At 40.5% G+C, this 18,373-nt stretch overlaps 1 protein-coding gene across 1 annotated transcript; it reads right to left on the reverse strand.

The window, feature by feature from the left end:
• Positions 1-12,291: 12,291 nt before the first annotated feature.
• Positions 12,292-17,413, reverse strand: LOC129534074 (zinc finger CCCH domain-containing protein 11C-like). Its single transcript, XM_055389785.2, has 2 exons — positions 17,239-17,413; positions 12,292-16,853 (listed from the first exon to the last, which is right to left on the reverse strand). Exon 2 carries the CDS (start codon positions 16,646-16,648, stop codon positions 14,402-14,404), a length of 2,247 nt encoding a protein of 748 aa, XP_055245760.1. The 5' UTR covers positions 16,649-16,853; positions 17,239-17,413; the 3' UTR covers positions 12,292-14,401.
• Positions 17,414-18,373: the final 960 nt, after the last annotated feature.

The raw sequence follows: 18,373 nt of genomic DNA on the forward strand, positions 1-18,373 counted from the left end.
AGAATTCACAACAAAACTATTACCAGGCTGGGCGCAGTGGCTCACGACAGTAATCCCAGCACTTTCGCAGGCCAAGGCGGGTGGATCCCTTGAGCTCAGGAGTTTGAGACCAGCCTGGCCAACATGGTGAAACCCCATCTCTACTAAAGATTCAAAAAATAGCCAGGCATGGTGGCACATGCCTGTTGTCCCAGCTACTTCAGTGGCTAAGGAAGGAGAATCGCTTGAACCCAGGAGGCGGAGGCTGCAATGAGCCGAGATCGTGCCCCTGCACTCCAGCCTGGGTGATGGAATGAGACTCTGTCTTAAAAAATACATATATATTATATATATAAATTATATATATTTTATATATATTATATATATAAATTATATATACAAAATATATGTGATACATATAATATATATAATATATATATAAAATATGTATATAACCAGGATCAGTGGTGACCAGCCTCCAAGATGACCCTCAATGACCCTGCCTGCCTCCGAGTACCCACACTCTTGTGAAGTCTCCTCCCACACGCACTATACCAGGGTTAGTCTGTTTGAACAATAGCAGATGTGGAAGTGATGGTAAGTCATTTCTAAGATTAGACTTTGAAAGAGTATAATTTCCACGTTGAGCTCTCTTGTTCTCTCTGTCTCTTTGTGTCTTTGTCTCTCTCTCTCTCTCTCTGATCTATTGCTGGAAAAGAGGAGTGAGAAGGGGAAAGGAGTGAAAAGCAAGTTGCCATATTGTGAACAGTTCTATGGAGAGGACTGCACGGTAAAAAAAAATGGAGCCTCCAGCCGGGCGCGGTGGCTCACGCATGTAATCCCAGCACTTTGGGAGGCCGAGGTGGGCGGATCATGAGGTCAGGAAATCAAGACCATCCTGGCTAACATGGTGAAATCCCGTCTCTACTGAAAATACAAAAAATTAGCTGGGCGTGGTGGCGGGCGCCTGTCATCCCAGCTACTCTGGAGGCTGAGGCAGGAGAATTGCTTGAACCCCGGAGGAGGAGGTTGCGGTGAGCCGAGATCGCACCACTGCCCTCCAGCCTGGGCAACAGAGGGAGACTCTGTCTCAAAGAAAGAAAGAAAGAAAATGTAGCCTCCAGCCAAGAGCTAGCAAGGAATCGAGCTCTGTCGGTATCCAAGTGAGTGAGCTTAACAGTGGATTCTCCAGCCCCAGCCAAGCCTTGAGACAATGGCAGCCCAGGAAGAAAAGCTTGACTGTGACTTTGTGAGAGATGTTGAACCAGTCAAGCTGCCCCTAGCTTTCCTTGCCTCAGAAATTGCGTGAGATACTAAATGTTTGTTGTTTTAAGCCACTAAGTGTTGGAGTAATTTGTTTCACAGCAATAGATAACAGAATCAAAGACATTCATTTTATAAAATATACAGACCGTAACAATAGGAAAACAAAAATCATACCAAAACTACAAATGAAAAACAGTGTTTACAAGAATTGTTCACACATTTAACAGAATATTAAATGTAGCTTTATATTAGTAAAAATAAAACATGCCTTTAAATGTATAATTGTCTGGAGAAATATAAATGACTAAAAATTGACTCCAGAAAACAAACTGAGCAAATTAGTAATCAGTGAATAGATTTAAGTAGAAAATCAAACACCGATTACAGATTTTTTCCGTTATCTCTCCACAAAGATCTAGGTTTAGCTGCTCCAACCAATGAGTTCTTCCAACAATTGAGGTAAAATAAATACTTTGACATTTAAAAAAAGACAAAATCAGCCTTAAAATGATAAATTGATAGCATATCCTAATTGCTAAGCCTTACAAACATAAAGAGAAATCATAGTTATACATATAGATACAATATTTATTATATAAAATTTTCAAATTGAAATCCACACAGAATATAGTCTTTTCAACAAATGATGCTGGGTCAATTCAAGACACATGCACATGTATGTTTATTGCAGCACTGTTCACAATAGCAAAGACTTGGAACCAACCCAAGTGCCCATCGGTGATAGACTGGATAAAGAAAATGTGGCACATATGCAACATGGAATACTATGCAGCCACAACAAAGGATGAGTTCGTGTCCTTTGCAGGGACGTGGATGAAGCTGGAAACCATCATTCTTAGCAAACTAATACAGGAACAGAAAACCAAACACTGCACGTTCTCACTCATAAGTGGGAGTTGAACAATGAGAACACATGACACAAGGAGGGGAACATCACACACTGGGGCCTGCCAGGGGGAGAGGGGCTAGGGGAGGGATAGCATTAGGAGAAATACCTAATGTAGATGATGGGTCGATGGGTGCAGCAAACCACCGTGGCACTTGTATACCTATGTAACAAACGTGTATGTTCTACACATATGTCCCAGAACTTAAAGTATAAAAATAATTTTTTAAAAAGTTGACGATTTAAAAAAGAAATGACCCTTACCACCCACCACACATGAAAATCCATTCTGGGTGATTGTGGATTTAACTGTGAAAAGTGTGAAAGAGAAAATAATAAATCAATTAGAAGATAATCTAAGACTATAACGCAGATAATACCTTCAAGACTTTAGGATAGGTAAGGATTTGATAAATTGGGACCAAAAATGACTGTTCATAGGAAAAGATGGATACATTGGATGTTAAAATTAAAAACTTCTTTTCAACACAAACACCATTTAGAGACTATAAAAACAAGCCACAGAGTGAGGAAAGATATTTGCCACACACATAACTAACAAAAGACTTGCATCCAGATAAATAATTTTTAAACTTTTACAAATTAACTATAACTAGATAAATAATGCAATAGAAAAAAGAAGGAAATACTTGAGTGGACACTTCAGGAAAAGGATATCTGCATATTTTCAATCTTATTTGTAGTCAGAGAAATGCAAATTAAAACCTCAATGAGATACTACTACTATTTACCAAGGAGCATAACTAAAATAAAGAAGAGGGATAATCCTAACTGCTGACATGGATATGTAGCAATAGGATGTCTCTTATATTGCTGGTGGGAGTTAAATTGGGACAATGATTTAGGAAAACTGCTTACATTATCTACTAAAGTTGAACATGTACATACCTATGACACAGATATTGCACTCCAAAGTGTATATTCAACAGAAAGGGGATCATGGTAACCAAAAATATTTCCAAGAATGCCCAGAGCAACATGATTTATAAAAATGAAAAACTAGAAACAATATATTGTGATAAATTCCTAAAGTGGAATACTATGAAGCAGTAATACTGAATGAACCACAGTTATTACATTCAATAATATAGATGAATTTCACAAACATAATATGGAGCAAAAGAAGCCAGATGCAAGATTTATACAGATGATTTCATTTATAGAAAGTTGGAAAAGAGACACAACTGAACTCCAGTGTTAGAATGAGCGTAACAGTTACATTGGGGAGGAAGAAGGGAGTAGTGATGGGGAGGAGACATCAGAAGACTTCTGGATACTGGAAATATTATTTTTTAACTTGAATAGTTTTACAGCAATGTTCATCCAAGGACAATTCGTTGAGTGGTATGCATTTATGTATAGTAGAGTATTCTCTATGTATCTTAATGTTCAATAAACATTAAGATACAAAAGCTCAAACTTTCACCCTATCATGGTATTTGAGAGAAAAAGACAAATAAAATTAGAATGTCTATGAATTAGAAAATTCTGAATAGAAGTAGTAAAACAGTCTATTACACTGGACCTCAGATTTGACATGCAGTAAACTACTCAGCAGACAACTGGTGATTTTCAGTTAAGTATGAGGCACAGGTATTAATGTATCCCTATGGCTACAAAAGTCAGAGATGATTATGTGTGCTCTGTGAGATTCCATTCCTCTGAACGGGTATTCAGTGGGTGGTCTCAGCAAATTCCATAACTATCAAGCATTGGAATGAGAAGTGTTTTGGTGATATGATTTACTTTGAGTTATCAATCAATTTAATCAAATTAGTCAAAGTTACTTTTGACCAGGCTTTGGAGAAATATAAACAGTGACCCTTCTGTATGGGATTGTTAGTTGATGCAGGACTGAAGTTTTACCCTGATAAACAGACCTTCAGAAACTTATTCCATGAACAAAAATCTATGTGAGTGAGCACAGTTCCTGAAAATGTTCCCATCATCATCATTGGCTATGTCCCATCCTTGGGTACTGAATAAATGATGTTCTTGGAGTTCAGTAGATACAAGATTTCTGAAGAGCTAGCTGCAACTCTCTTAATGGTGTAACTCAAGGATATTAGGTTTTAGCTGGAAAACACACACACACACACACACACACACACACACACACCATAAGGGGAAGTCCAAAGAAGAGAAAGAGGGTTGAGTGCTTTTGAACCTTTAAGGATTGATGAAGACACATTAAGCAAATGTTTAAGACTTTCTTATCCTGTTTTATGCATTCAATGGATATATGTTGAGTGCCCTCCATTTCTTGTGACAGGCACTATTCTGAGTGCTAGGAATGATAGAGCAGGAACGAAAAGAGATAAAAACCCGATTTCATGGAGCTTATATTTAATTGGAAGAGACAGAATAAAAAATTTTTAAAAACCTATCTTAGAAGTAATGAATGCTATGGAGAAAAATCAAAACAAGGATTAACAATTGTGGAGGGGGGGTTTTGATTTTAAATGGGGTGATCATTGAGAAGGTAACATTTGAGAAAGTACTTGAAGGAGGTAAGGAAGCATGTAAGCATGTATACACACACACGCACATACACACACACACACAGATAGACACACCTGAAGGAAGAGCAATCCAGGCAGATGGAACAGCCAATGGAAAGGCACTAAGTGGGGAAATGTTTGGCTTCTGTGAAAAACAGCAAGGTCAGCAAGGCTGGAGGGGAGTGGGCGGTGGATACAATTTTAGAAGACAAGGACAATAGTCATTGCAGAGGGTCTCATCAGATACCACCTTGCAGGCCATTATAGGACTTGGGCTTTTATTCCTACTAATGTGGGAAGCTCTTGGAGGCTTTTGAGCAGAGGATAACTAACATGCTCTGACTTATGTATTGAAAAGACTGCTTTGACTGCTACATTGAGTACAGACTAAAGTTGGCTGAAAACAGAAGCAGGGAGACCAGTTAGGAGGCAATTACAAGGCCATGTAGGAGATGAGGTGGCCTGGGCCAGGTGTTTGCTGTGAAGATACTGAGAAGGGATCAGATTCTGGATATATTCTGAAGGTAGAGACAAAGGGTATTTAGTAGGTAGACTGTTATTTAGATAGTTTGAACAGCTAACGTGAGAATAACAGAGGAGTCAGAAATGACTCCAAGATTTTTGGCCTGAAACACTGGGAAGATGAAGTTGTCGTTTATCGAGATACGGAAAACTGCAGAAAGACCATATTTGGAGGCAAGATCAGGAGCTCAGCTGTGATCACAGTATGTCTGAGATGCCTAAAGGACACCCAGATAGACAGTTGAATAAGTTTTGAGTCAAGGGAGAATTCGGGGCTGATCCTTTAAGCATGTGTTAATCACGCATGTATCGGGTCACTTCTTTACTCTAAACCCTCCTATAATTTCCCAGATATAAACTAGGGAGCTGTCAACATTTGGATGGTTTTTAGAGCCATGACAAAAGATGGGATTACCAAGTGAATGAAAGTACCCAAAGAAAGACAGAAGAGGTACAAGAATAGGCCCCGGGTGACTCCAACATAATATCTCACCAGCCCTACCTATGGGGAAAAAATATCCCCCAGGGAATAGGCCAGGGCCATCTAGACTTGTAGGGTTCAAGATGCTCTTTAAGAGGTGTGAGGAAAGCTGGAGTTTGCCTTTGTGTCCATGTTGCTGGTGTTCCACGAAACAGTAGGGAATCTCTACTACCTCATCTGGGGGTTGAGGACTGGAGTAAGGCAAAACAAGCAGCTGTTAAATTAGGGGAAGTGACAACGCAGTGATAATCTGAAGATCCCAGGTCTTCAGATGAAAGCTCCCTCCTAAAGAGCCGGAATTGAACTTTGAGATTGGCATATATTACAACTGGTTACAGGAACATTGAACTAGGTATCTCCCAGTGGAAAGGAAAACAGAAAGACCTGTTTAACGTTGAAGCTCTGCCCCCATGTTCCTGAGAGCATACTGTGATGACTGTGACCATAGAGAAAAGAAAAAGCCAATAGCTGAAATGAATCAGGTTGTTGGGGTCCTAAGATAAGTAAGTGCAACTTGTTTACATGTAAAACATTTGTCTTGTCAATTTGGGCATTTTATCTGGAAATTATCCAAAGCAGCAATTATCTAGAGCTAGCATGCTAGACTGTTTATCCCTAGACATGGGTGGGGGATGAGGGGATAGAATGCAGGTTTTCATGGCACTTATAGAGTTTGCGGGGTCTCTTTTCTTTTTATTTAAGAAAAAGAATACAAAATTAGGCACGGGGCCATGGAAGTGACCTATGCGAGTGACGGCCCTAAAGCTATAGTTTTCCTAACTTCACAGAAAATCCACCTCTGACCCTAAACCCAGATGACAGAAACCTTGGGAGCAATAACTGATCACTTAATTTATCATGACCAAGTTTATCTTACAAGTGCCAGGAAGTATTCAGAGTTAGTCAGGCATCATAGGAAAACTCTCCTTTATGTCTATTTCTCACTCAAAGTTATTCAAATAAAAGGAAACCTATTAAAGGCACTTAGATAAAGGAAGGCATAGTAAATATTCTTGTTCCATGAAATACCATCTTCTAACCACCTTAACAGATGCAACAGTTGAACAATCTAGCTGTGCTCCGCTGATATTAGAAATACTGTGGTCTGAGCCAAAGGACCAGTGATGGCATCAGGAATTATGTCACTGGCTATATCCTATATATATGTTTACCAGATAAAATACATGATATCCAGCTAAATATAAATTTCAAATATACAATAAATAATTTTTAGCAAAACTGTACCCCTACATACTTATGCATAGGACATACTTATACCAGAAAAGCACTCATTTTTCTGAAATTCACATTTAACTTGGCATCCCATATTTTTATTTGCTAAGTTTAGTAATGCTACTTACACTGATTTCTGCTTTGGGATACATAATGAGTGACAATTTGGAGAGCCTACTAAACAGAAAATCAAAGGGACAGAGGATAAATATTGTATTAGTAGGTCACATGGTTGCTTCCAACATTGGCCCTGACAGTTATCATTACTCATATAATAATACTCAACTGTCATATCAGAATCTGCAAAAGGGGGCTGAGGGTTGTGCAGAATTTGTGCATATTTAATTGACACAAATTAAATATTAAATATTAATTTAATTAGTAAAAACTATTCACTTTTAACTAATGAAAAGGATGGAAACGCTGCTTTTGTAAATAGGCAGCATTATTGGGAACACAATATTCTACTGCGTTCCCCATCCGTAAGTCAAACCATCTGTAAGTCCAGGACTAAGTGTTATCTGTAATTGCTTAAAGTGCAACATTGGTCAAATATGCATAAAGCAGCTAATTGTGAAATATGAGTAATGGGTCTATTTGTTCGATGGGTAAAACTCACTTATCCTCCTTTAACATAGAAAATAGGATTAAATGTAAAACTTATGTCCCAGCTCGTAGAGAAACTTACCAGAAACATGTCCAAGTACTTTGTTTACCATCCAACCCTTTTAGTTATATATCTATGAATATTAATATTGTAGTACTTCATACTTTTTAAGTATTTATAGATATATGTATCGCTTCTCGGCCTTTTGGCTAAGATCAAGCGTAGTATTTATAGATATACGTATGTTCTTTTATTCCCTCCTCAAAAAATAATATTTTATTTATCATCCCCATTAAAAATTATGTATTCATTTGACAGATATTTAATGGGTATCGATTATGCGCTTGGAAAACAATAGTGAACACGACAGGAAAAGTTGGTCATTACAGAACTAACCTTCTAGTAAGAAATACATAATATTTTAAAATAATAATAATAAAATTTCAGTTGGCAATATTGCCATGAAGATATAAAACAGAGCAAGAGAGACAGTGGCTGCTATTTTAGCTAGGATGGTGAAAACCCATTTGAAGTGGTAACACTTGAGTTAGACATGGAGCTTATATGATAATGATAAACCAGCCAGTGGAAATGGGAATCGCTCGAGAAATGGAGCCACTCCTTGGAGAAGAAATGAGCTTAGCAAATGAGCTGCTCATAGAACAGTAAGAACTAGATGACTGTAGCAGAATGAGAAGGGTGTGGAAAGAGCTAAGGTTCAGATGAGGCAGAAGAGGTAGACACGGCAAGGTCACATGGAGCCTTGAAGGACATACTGAAGAGTTTGGGTTTTTTTATTTCCTTGTTTTTGTTTTTGACTAACCAGGGTTAGTCAAACAGACTAACCCTGGCATAGTGTGTGAGGGAGGGAACTTCACAAGAGTGTGGGTACTCGGAGGCAGGCAGGATCATTGAGGGTCATCTTGGAAGCTGGTCACCACTAATCCCACATATATGTATATCTATAGATAGATAGATAGATAGATAGATAGATAGATAGATAGATAGATAGATTTAGACAGAGTCTCACTCCATCACCCAGGCTGGAGTGCAGTGTCATGATCTCGGCTCACTGCAACCTCTGCCTCCTGGGTTCAAGCAATTCTCCTGCCTCAGCCTCCCGAGTACCTGGGATTACAGGCACATGCCACCTTGCCTGACTAATTTTTGTATTTTTAGTAGAGATGAGGTTTCACCATGTTGGCCGGCCTGGTCTCGAACTCCTGACCTCAAGTGATCTGTCTACCTTGGCCTCTCAAAGTGCTGGGATTACAGGCATGAGCCACCACGCCCAGCCAAGAGTTTGTATAGTCCAGTGCAATGGGAGGGACCTGAAGGGGTTAGAGCAAGATAGTATTGTGATCCAATGCATCCTGAAAGGATCAATATGGCTATTCAACCAAGAAAAATTGAACAGGGATCAAGGGGAGGAAGACAAAAGTAGAAGTAGACTGGAGGCCAATTGTCTAGGCAATAGATGTTGGGGCCTTGGATGTCACTGTGAAAGGGAAAGAAGTAGTCACGTCTGTTTGAAAGTAGGATCAATTGGACGTGCTGCTAAATTGGCAGTAAGAGGCAAGGGGAAAGATACATAAAGGATAACCATAGAATTTTTACCGGGAAGCTTGGTTGCTATTAACTGAGATGGGAACTGATGTTCATTAAAATTAAAACACATTCCCATAATCACACTTTAAGTACCAGAGCGAAGATTCGAATTCAGTTCTTCCTAATGCTCCAATATTTTGGGGTTGGTGAGCTGATTAATGTCTACTAGTGTGTTTACTTATTTAAAAGTCCCCCTTTTAAGCTATAAGCTCCTCAGTGACAGAGACTTGGTGATATCTGATATCTAGTCATAGGAACCAGAGGCACATGAATAATGCTTTTTTGAGAACATTTGTAACAAGATATGACAAGTCTATCAGGCCCCATGTTTCCCATCACCCTTGGCTGATTCACCAATTTTTTTCTTTAAGGCAGCTATAGATGCTTTCTATAGTGTTGGTTTTGAATTCTGCTATGGAAGTACAAATGTCATTTCAGAGGCCTGCAAACTTTCCCCTTCTAAGGAAGTGTATGGGTGCAATTACGAACATATGTTAACGGAAATAAAACACAGGCTAATTATTTCCCTACACGCAAAACCGTCTTGATGGAACCATCAACAGCCTTTATTTATTTGAGGAAATCTGACGAAAGAATATCTCATCAGCTATCTCATAACATTCTGTATTTGATTACCAGTTGAAATACTCCAAACTCCACACTAGTTTTTTTCTAATTTTTTTAACCCTATAGGTTTTAATACCATGCAATTCTCAACCTCTGCATGACTTTTTCCTCCTTGTAAACAATTAGGAGCCATCTGGTTCCATGGATTTCCCGATCCTCCTGAGAATTTAAACTTAACACACCAAAAGGTTTGATTCGCCCAAGCACTACTATTACATTATTCAACTGGTTTTCTAGTCTTGGATCTTAAACAATATCTTCCTTAGAAAATCAGAAGAAATTTTCTCTTCATACTTCTTATAATCCTCTTGCTCTATGTATAATACTAAGCTTTGAGGACCTCCTCAAAGCTATCTTGAAATGATTTACCAAAATATTTGCCAACTTGCCTCTTTCTATGGCAACATATAACTCAAACTGTATCACTTTGTCAATCTCAGTTTTTCTAAGTACCTGTCAAAAAAATTCAAAGGAGTTGGAGTTAGACAGAAAAGGAAACAGATTCCCCTTGGCACCTGTTTGTGCAATGTTGAGCTATGTCTGGGTACCCACTTCAATCTGAAACATTTGCATTCCTGATAAATAGGGGGAATTTTTTTCTGAGAAGGCTAATGAAAACAGAGATCTTTCTCACTCAAGATACTAATCAACTTAAAACACCCTGGCTCAAATCCCTTTCTGATAAACACCAAGATCTTATTATGTAATAAAGTTTATTGATATAGTATTAAATGGCCCATTGAGATGTAGCCTAAGGAAAATTTCTTGGAGATTTTTATTATGGCATACCTGGTAAGAAAGTTGTTTTAAACTTGTCAGGCAAGACATTATCTAAAAGGCTCTTTATTCAGCCTGAGGCAGTGGCTCACGCCTGTAATTCTAGCACTTTGGGAGGCCAAGGCAGGTGGATCACCTGAGGTCAGGAGTTCAAGACCAGCCTGGCCAACAAGTGAAACCCTGTCTCTAATAAAAATACAAAAAATTAGCTGGATGTGGTGGGATGTGCCTGTAGTCTGTCCCAACTGCTAGGGAGGCTGAGGCAGAAGAATCGCTTGAACCCGGGAGGTGGAGGCTGCGGTGAGCTGAGATCACACCACTGCACTCCAGCCTGGATGACAGTGAGACATCATCTCAAATAAATAAATAAATAAAAATAAAAGGCTCTTTATTCAATAAACACACTTATACACACATAGAAGTGGGAGAGTGGGGGAGAGAGAAGAAAACTTCCAAAGTTACCTAGGTTTTTGTTGGACAAGATTAGATACTATAATGCTCCTCGTTCTTATGATTTTTACTCCCCAAAATGAGGGGATAACAACTGAATTTTTCTCGTACACGCTAAAGCCACAGTCTCAGAAAAACATATCCCACAATTTAAAGGAACAGTGGTGATGATGGGTACAGAGGAGGAATTAGCTTTCATACAATGCATTAAGATATTCCAAGTGATTTATGGATGTATTTGAGAATTTACGGATTGAAGCTCCTGAAAACTGCTAAGAGAAACTGAAAATGGAAACATTAGTTGTTCACATTAAATCTAAACATGTTTAGAGCAAGTTTAGGGACTGTCACTTCTCAATGTGATAGAATAACTGGTACCAAATCTGTCTTTCTGCTGTAAACAGCTAGGAAATTGGACAAAATACATGAGACAGCTGTTTTCAGATGTTAGAAAACAGACACAGCACAGAAGTGTGAGTCTTCAGAACAGGAAAAGAAATGAGGTAAGCCCTATAACCAACATGGCTTTCTGGATGTAGGCACTTCCAAGACTGCAGTAAGAGAGGAGGAACCATGACAAGGCAGATCCAACTTAGTGAATTTAATAGACAGAGATCAGAGTTAAAGGAGCTAAAAGAGCTGAAATGTGAGGCACAGAGAGAAAGAACTCCAGAAATCTATACAGGCAGCTATCCTGAGTCCTTCATTGAATATTAGGCTACATATGCATGAAATGAAACTCTATGAGGCCAGGCAAAAGCAGCTACTGGGATTTGTGAGCTGGGGGTTGAGTTGCAGCCAGCCAGAATGGAGGCATTGCTGACCACCCTGAATATTTCCTCGAGCCTCCTGAAGAGGCGTGCTTCAAAAGGATAATTAAATTAGCCCTAAAGAAAAACTTACTCTAGACGCATACTCCCAAACTTAAAAATACGCTTAAAAAGGATCAGGTTGAATGGTAAGTAACTTAACTCCCTGGCAAAACAAAATTCGGCTTTCCAGAGGAAGACTACAAAATCTAGACTTTCTTTTTTTTTTTTTTTTTTTTTTTTTTTGAGACGGACTCTTGTTCTGCTGCCCAGGCTGGAGTGCAGTGGCACGATCTCAGCTCACTGCAACCTCCGCCTCCCAGGTTCACGCCATTCTCCTGCCTCAGCCTCCCAAGTAGCTGGGACTACAGGCACCCACCACCACGCCTGGCTAATTTCTTTCTTTCTTTCTTTTTTTTCCTACATCAGTTTTATTTAAAACACAAACAAGTATTTCTCTTTCTGTAAGGGCAAATGGTTCAAATAATGCGGAACACGAAACATTGACTAATACAAGTTTATTTTTTTTAAAAAAGCAGAAGAATAAAGAATATATACAAAAGGGACCTGGAATCTGTAAGCTGATTCCAAAAGCGAAATAAGTAGAAAATCCGTGGTGAAACCTGAACATTCTACCCCTGCTTTGGAGAAGGGCTATCATACAACATTCAGTCAGCTGAAGATGGATTGGTAGAGGTGTGTCGATACATAAATTTCAAGTCATTTTTGCTTGTGCAGAATCATCCCAATCTTAACAAGACTGAATGGGCAGTCCTGTGGCTTTCTTCCTTTTCCATATTCCCAACAAGGCTACGTGAAGTTCAACTCTTGATGAGCCGCTTACGACAGCAGTTCCTCAGGAGCCAACATGGCAGGTGGGTCAGATTTCCCTATGAGAAACAAAACTGGCCACCTACAGCAAAATATCAAAATGGGTAAGTCCTTCCTTCCTCTTCCTTCTGATTATATACAACATATCTCCTTTCAAGACTATTATTTCCATCATGCTTATTCCTTCACAAATCTAAACCTTGAGGTGATATGAAGGAAACCGACATCAAGAAAGGAAAACTCAATTCAGAAATGAAGAAAACTGGCAGGTATACAATACACCCCCAGAGCATCTCAATATCCCTGGCACAGTACAATTCAGTGTACTGCTACAGCCCATAGATAAATATTGGCAGCTTGAATAAGCTCATTTTTTCCCTCAGGTGGTTAAAGGCCACCACATAAATACTGGGCAACAGGGGTTTGTTGGGAGAATTAGAAATAAAAAATTAACCAAATTTTGTCCCTGTGTTAATTCAGTGCCAGCAAGGAGGCAAGTACTGAAGAAGAAAAGGGACAATTTTCATACTAAAAAAGAATTCCTCTAATCATGTCACCATCTCATATAATGAATCCAGGGAATCCCAGAAATAGAAAATTAGTTTCAGGGGACCCCTGAGGCACTTTAAAGCCTTTTAAAAAATGACAGTAATAATAAATTAGATATTGCTCTTCAGAGGCCAACAGAGCAGCAGAAGCATCAAGATCAGGTCCAAAGAGTTATGCCCACATTACAGGCTTCCTGAGCTGCTCAGCCCTCTTTAAAGCTTACTTGAATCTCTAAATACCTTTAAAAAGACATACAATTTAACACAGACTGAGTGGGTATTTTTGTTTAGTGGTAGCATAAAATTTGGTCCTTAATGGTAGCAGCTGTCTTCATCCATTTCAAACTCAGGTAATATTAAGTACATCAAGACAATACATAAAAAATACAACAAAGGAGAAAAAAGCCAAAACTGACAAACACCTCAAGGAGTCACTAAGTTTGCTTGCACCCTTTCACTTGATCTCCCTCTCAGTCTCTTTTTTGTGGAGAGAAGGGTATGACAGAACTTTTTTCTCAAAAGATGATAAACAATGGCATCAAATGGACAAAATGGTTATAAAGTAACTTTAAAAATCTGACCCCAAGGAATCCAGGACACATACAGATAATTCAGAGGTATACTTCTGATTTGGGGCAAATTCTAGACTAAAGAAATGATCATCTCAGGTAAATGTTACAATAGATGAAACTAAGTCCAGTTTTTTGGCGATTTTTTTTTAAAGTGTCCTCACTACCACCTTCAGCTATCAATCATTTCTCATAGCTCAAGTGGAAGGTCATCTTCATCTTTCCCAGGATCCAGGTCAACCTCAGCTTCCAATTTGCCTCCTGAAATCTCCCACGTTAGTTTCTCAAAATCATCCTCCACAGAGAGTGGGGGCTTTCCTGTTGAGGCAGAGCTGAGTCGGCGAGTTTTCATGCTCATTTGGGATGAGGAAGGGCCAGACACCTCCGGGGGTGAGGAATCTGAAGAGGACTGGGTTGGAGGCAGCACAAGACTGTCTCTAACCAAACACCGCATATTCTCACTCATAGGTGGGAATTGAACAATGAGATCACATGGACACAGGAAGGGGAATATCACACTCTGGGGACTGTGGTGGGGTGGGGGGAGGGGGGAGGGATAGCATTGGGAGATATACCTAATGCTAGATGACGAGTTACTGGGTGCAGCGCACCAGCATGGCACATGTATACATATGTAACTAACCTGCACAATGTGCACATGTACCCTAAAACTTAGAGTATATTAAAAAAAGAAAGAAAGAAAAAATAAAAAATAAAAAAAAATAAAGAAAAAGACTGTCTCTAGGATTTTCTGCTTCAGGCACAGTGACTGATTTGTCCTCAGAGACAAGCAGGACAACAGCATCCACAGCTGCCTTTTTGGCTGGGGGTTCCTGTAGGACGCTGCTGGAGCTCAGTGGCTTCACAGCGGCAGTGACAGCAGGGTGCATCTCCACTGCCTTACGTTTTGGGGCCAATTTGGGGGATGACACAACTTTAACCACAGATTGCTTCACATTCACTTTGGGTTGAGCTTCACCCGTTTTTTCCAAGGTCTGTGCTGCCCATTTCACATTCAATAATGAGTTTCCAATCCCTGAGGTTTCTACCTCCACCTTCTGGGATGACTTTGTGGGAAGCTGCTTGGTCAGGTGCCATGTGATTCCTGGCACAGCAGTGAGCACTGGTTTCTCTGCCACTTGGGTATTGCAAGAGGCTACATCTCCCTGAAGAGGTGTCAAGACTGATTCTTCCCTCTCCTGCTGTTTCTGCATGCGCATCTCTCTCATGATCTCACATCTCTTGACTTGAGTTTTAGTGACGTCAAATCCTGTGGCCTCAACTGAAGCCTCTGTAGCTTCTATTCTAATACTGCTCTGAAAATCAACTTCATTTCCTCGCTGAAGTTTCTTCTCTTCTTTCCTCCATGTTCTGTTGGTGATTCGCAGCAGCAACCTTGCCCCTGGAGTGGCCTCATGTTGAGACGTGGAGCTGGTGCTGCTCTCAGAGCTCTGCTGCACCCTCGGTGCCTTCTCCAGTTTAATTTCTTCCGGCGTCTTCATGTGCACCTCCTGCATGGACTTTGTTTTACCTGCAGGCTCCTCTGATTGTCCTTTGCTGGCAACAATGGGTGGCCAAACTACTGTTTTTCTAATTTCACTATCAGTCTTTAGCTTCATGCAAGTTGTATCCTTTTTGCTTTTTTGTCTCTCTGCTTCCTGCTGCCTATGTTCTTCTTCAGCCAGGACCTCAGAGAAGGTTTTGATACGGATAGTGGAGGAGCTTCTTGCTCCTGAAGTAGAATCATCAGTTTTTGAAGGTCCTTCTGTCTTGAGTTTAGTTTGCGATTCCCCATGTTTCTGACTGGCTCTTTCAAGAAGCATTTCTTCTAATGTCTCCACATGGATCTCACCAACTTTATTAACTTTATCTGTTGCGTCCTCATTATTTGGATCAGCTGACATGCCTAATCGCTCCTTAAGAGACTTGGAAACTTGAGCTTTCTTTGGTGTTTCGTCAGTGTTAGTTTCTGGAGCTTCAACTTTCTTCCCTAGCCTCTGTGCCAGGCTACGCTTTAATGGAGGATCACTGTCAACGCCTGCCGAAAATTTTCGTTTCCCCAGTCTCTCAGTAAGACCCAGTCTAACCAAGGGTTCTTCTCCTTGTTTGGTGGAGAGAGTTACTGTCCTCACCACAGTCCTGACATTTTCTTTTTCAGGACCTGGAGCAGGCTCAGGGTGGAGTAAAAGACTGGAAACTCCTGAAGAACCTTCACCTTGCTTCTTAGATTTTTCCTTCATTTTCTTTGACTTAATTTCCTCAAGAGTTTTTATTCCAAAATGCAGACATTCACCTTGCTTTGTATTGACTGCAGGTTTCCGGACAGAAGTCACTCGTAATCCACCGTGAACTTCAGGAGTTGGTTGCAGGGTAGGTGTTTTGGTTTCATCACCTTCCTCAGAAAACTGATCATCATCATCTTCATCATCATCTGCAGCATTAATTACAACTGGTGGATGGTTGGGGCTAGGAACATTTTCGGAACTTTCTACTTTCAGAACGCTCCGCAGCTGAGGGGAAGGATTGGACTGGACAGACAATTTGTTCTGCTGAACTGAAAGTTGGCTAGCCTTCACTTCCTCTTCTGGTGACTCAGGCACAGTGGGCAACACAGTTTTGCTCGGAGGTAGGAAAAGGCCATCAACATATCGTCCTCTATTGTGACGGAAAGCGCAGTTTAATTTTTGACATCCTGTTGGCTGATTTTCCCAATAACAAGGAATTTCACTGCGTTTTTTATCAATGTCCATGTGCCGAAACCTGCACACCTGTCGAAAACAGCGCCCTTCTTGCCATAATGTGCAAACAGTTTCATTTCCTAGTGCAGCTTCACAGTGACGGAATGGGCAGCTGTCACCTTTGGTACATGTAGAATAGAAAAAAAAATAGCAGTCTTCTCCTTGATTAGGCATGCTGGGTAGATTCTTAGATCAGAAGTGGCTTCTTGAAACAAGCCACTGCTTCCTCAAAGCAAGGACCAGGCTCCAAGTCCTCGTGAAATGGGTTTAATCTTCCAAATGACAACTTGATCACAGAAATTGTCTTTAAACTGTAATCATTAGCTGGTTGCTCTCAACAGGAACGTCTGTGTCTTCACTGAGTTCCAATCTATTACGCCTGTAGGTGGAACCAACACTCAATCCATGAATTAATAATAATGAGGCAGAAAAAATTTTCCTCCTCACATTGCCAAGAAAACCTCTCAGCCACAATTCAAACACAGCATGTGTTTTTAAAACATCTCCCAACTACTGGGAGATTAAGTCCATTCCAATAACCTCTGTCAGACTGGAGACAGCTAGGGTTAGTTATCTCCTCAAAAACAAAACAAAACAAAAAACAAAAAACAAAAACAAAAAAAAGTTCATTTAAAGATGAACTTGAGAGTCAAAGGATCATGAAAAAAAAATCCATCTTCCATAGCTGAACAATATAATCTGAAAAACAGAAAAACATTAGTTTTTCAGTAAGATCCAATTTCTGGTCTTCAAGATTTCTTCACACTTAATACTAGTCAATTTTCCAGGAATTTTTTGGGCAGGGAATATCCCCAAATCCTAAAAAGCATCGCTATCTCTAGTTCCACAGCCTCCTTCTCAAGGTCCAGAACCAAGGCCTGGAAGATGTCAACAATATAGGCCTTCCCCACAGGAATCCGCACCGATTATGGGAGTTTAGGGGTGTCCTTCATTACGGTTTCACCAATCCTACAAGGAGTACGGAAGTGTCCCTGTTGCTCTTGACTCCCACGCTGAGGGCCAGGGGTGGGAGTGTAATGAGGGTGGGGAATGGGTGTACGATACCGGAATGAGGTCGGTGGCTTTCTGTATGTGGAGTTTGAGACAAGCTCCAAAGTAGTGGGACCCGAACCGATGACACTATCCCCGACTCCCGCTTGCTGCCACGTCTTTCTTCTCGCTTGGCCGCTGCCGTCCGTCGTCCTCCCAGCAGCAGCAGCACTAGCAGAAAACCAAGACTGCCAGCGTCAAAGATGGCGCCCGGCTACAGGCTGCGCTCTAAGGCCCGGCCGGTAAAAGTGCCAGCACGACGCAGGGCGCGAGGGTTCTGGATGATGTAGTTCCTCTATGACGCGATGCCTAAGATCTAATTTCTTACATCTTTGGTAGAGACGGGGTTTCACCGTGTTAGCCAGGATGGTCTCGATCTCCTGACCTCGTGATCTGCCCGCCTCGGCCTCCCAAAGTGCTCGGATTACAGGCATGAGTTACCACGCCCAGCCCCAAATCTAGACTTTCAATGAAGTATTTACAATGTCTAACATCCTAACAAAAATTATTTAAAATGCAAAGGATCAGGAAAGACTAGAACCACCAAACTAAGTTGGTAGCAGAGGGGAAGCCACTAAATAAGCCGAATACTCGAAAGACAGGCATTGTACTCATCAGTCATTCCTGAGGGTGGGTCCATGGTAAAGCTGAAAATCAAAGAATTGGTTGAAAGCTTTATGAGCACACAGTTAAACTCCTGAATTCTCTCTTTTATCTGTGTGAACAGCCTGTTCCATTCTTTTTTTTTTTTTTTTTGAGACAGAGTCTCGCTCTGTCGCCCAGGCTGGAGTACAGTGGCGCGATCTCAGCTCACTGCAAGCTCCGCCTCCCAGGTTCACGCCATTCTCC

Source organism: Gorilla gorilla, chromosome 5 (assembly GCF_029281585.2).
Source record: "Gorilla gorilla gorilla isolate KB3781 chromosome 5, NHGRI_mGorGor1-v2.1_pri, whole genome shotgun sequence".
In the NCBI taxonomy this organism is placed as follows: Eukaryota; Metazoa; Chordata; class Mammalia; order Primates; family Hominidae; genus Gorilla; species Gorilla gorilla.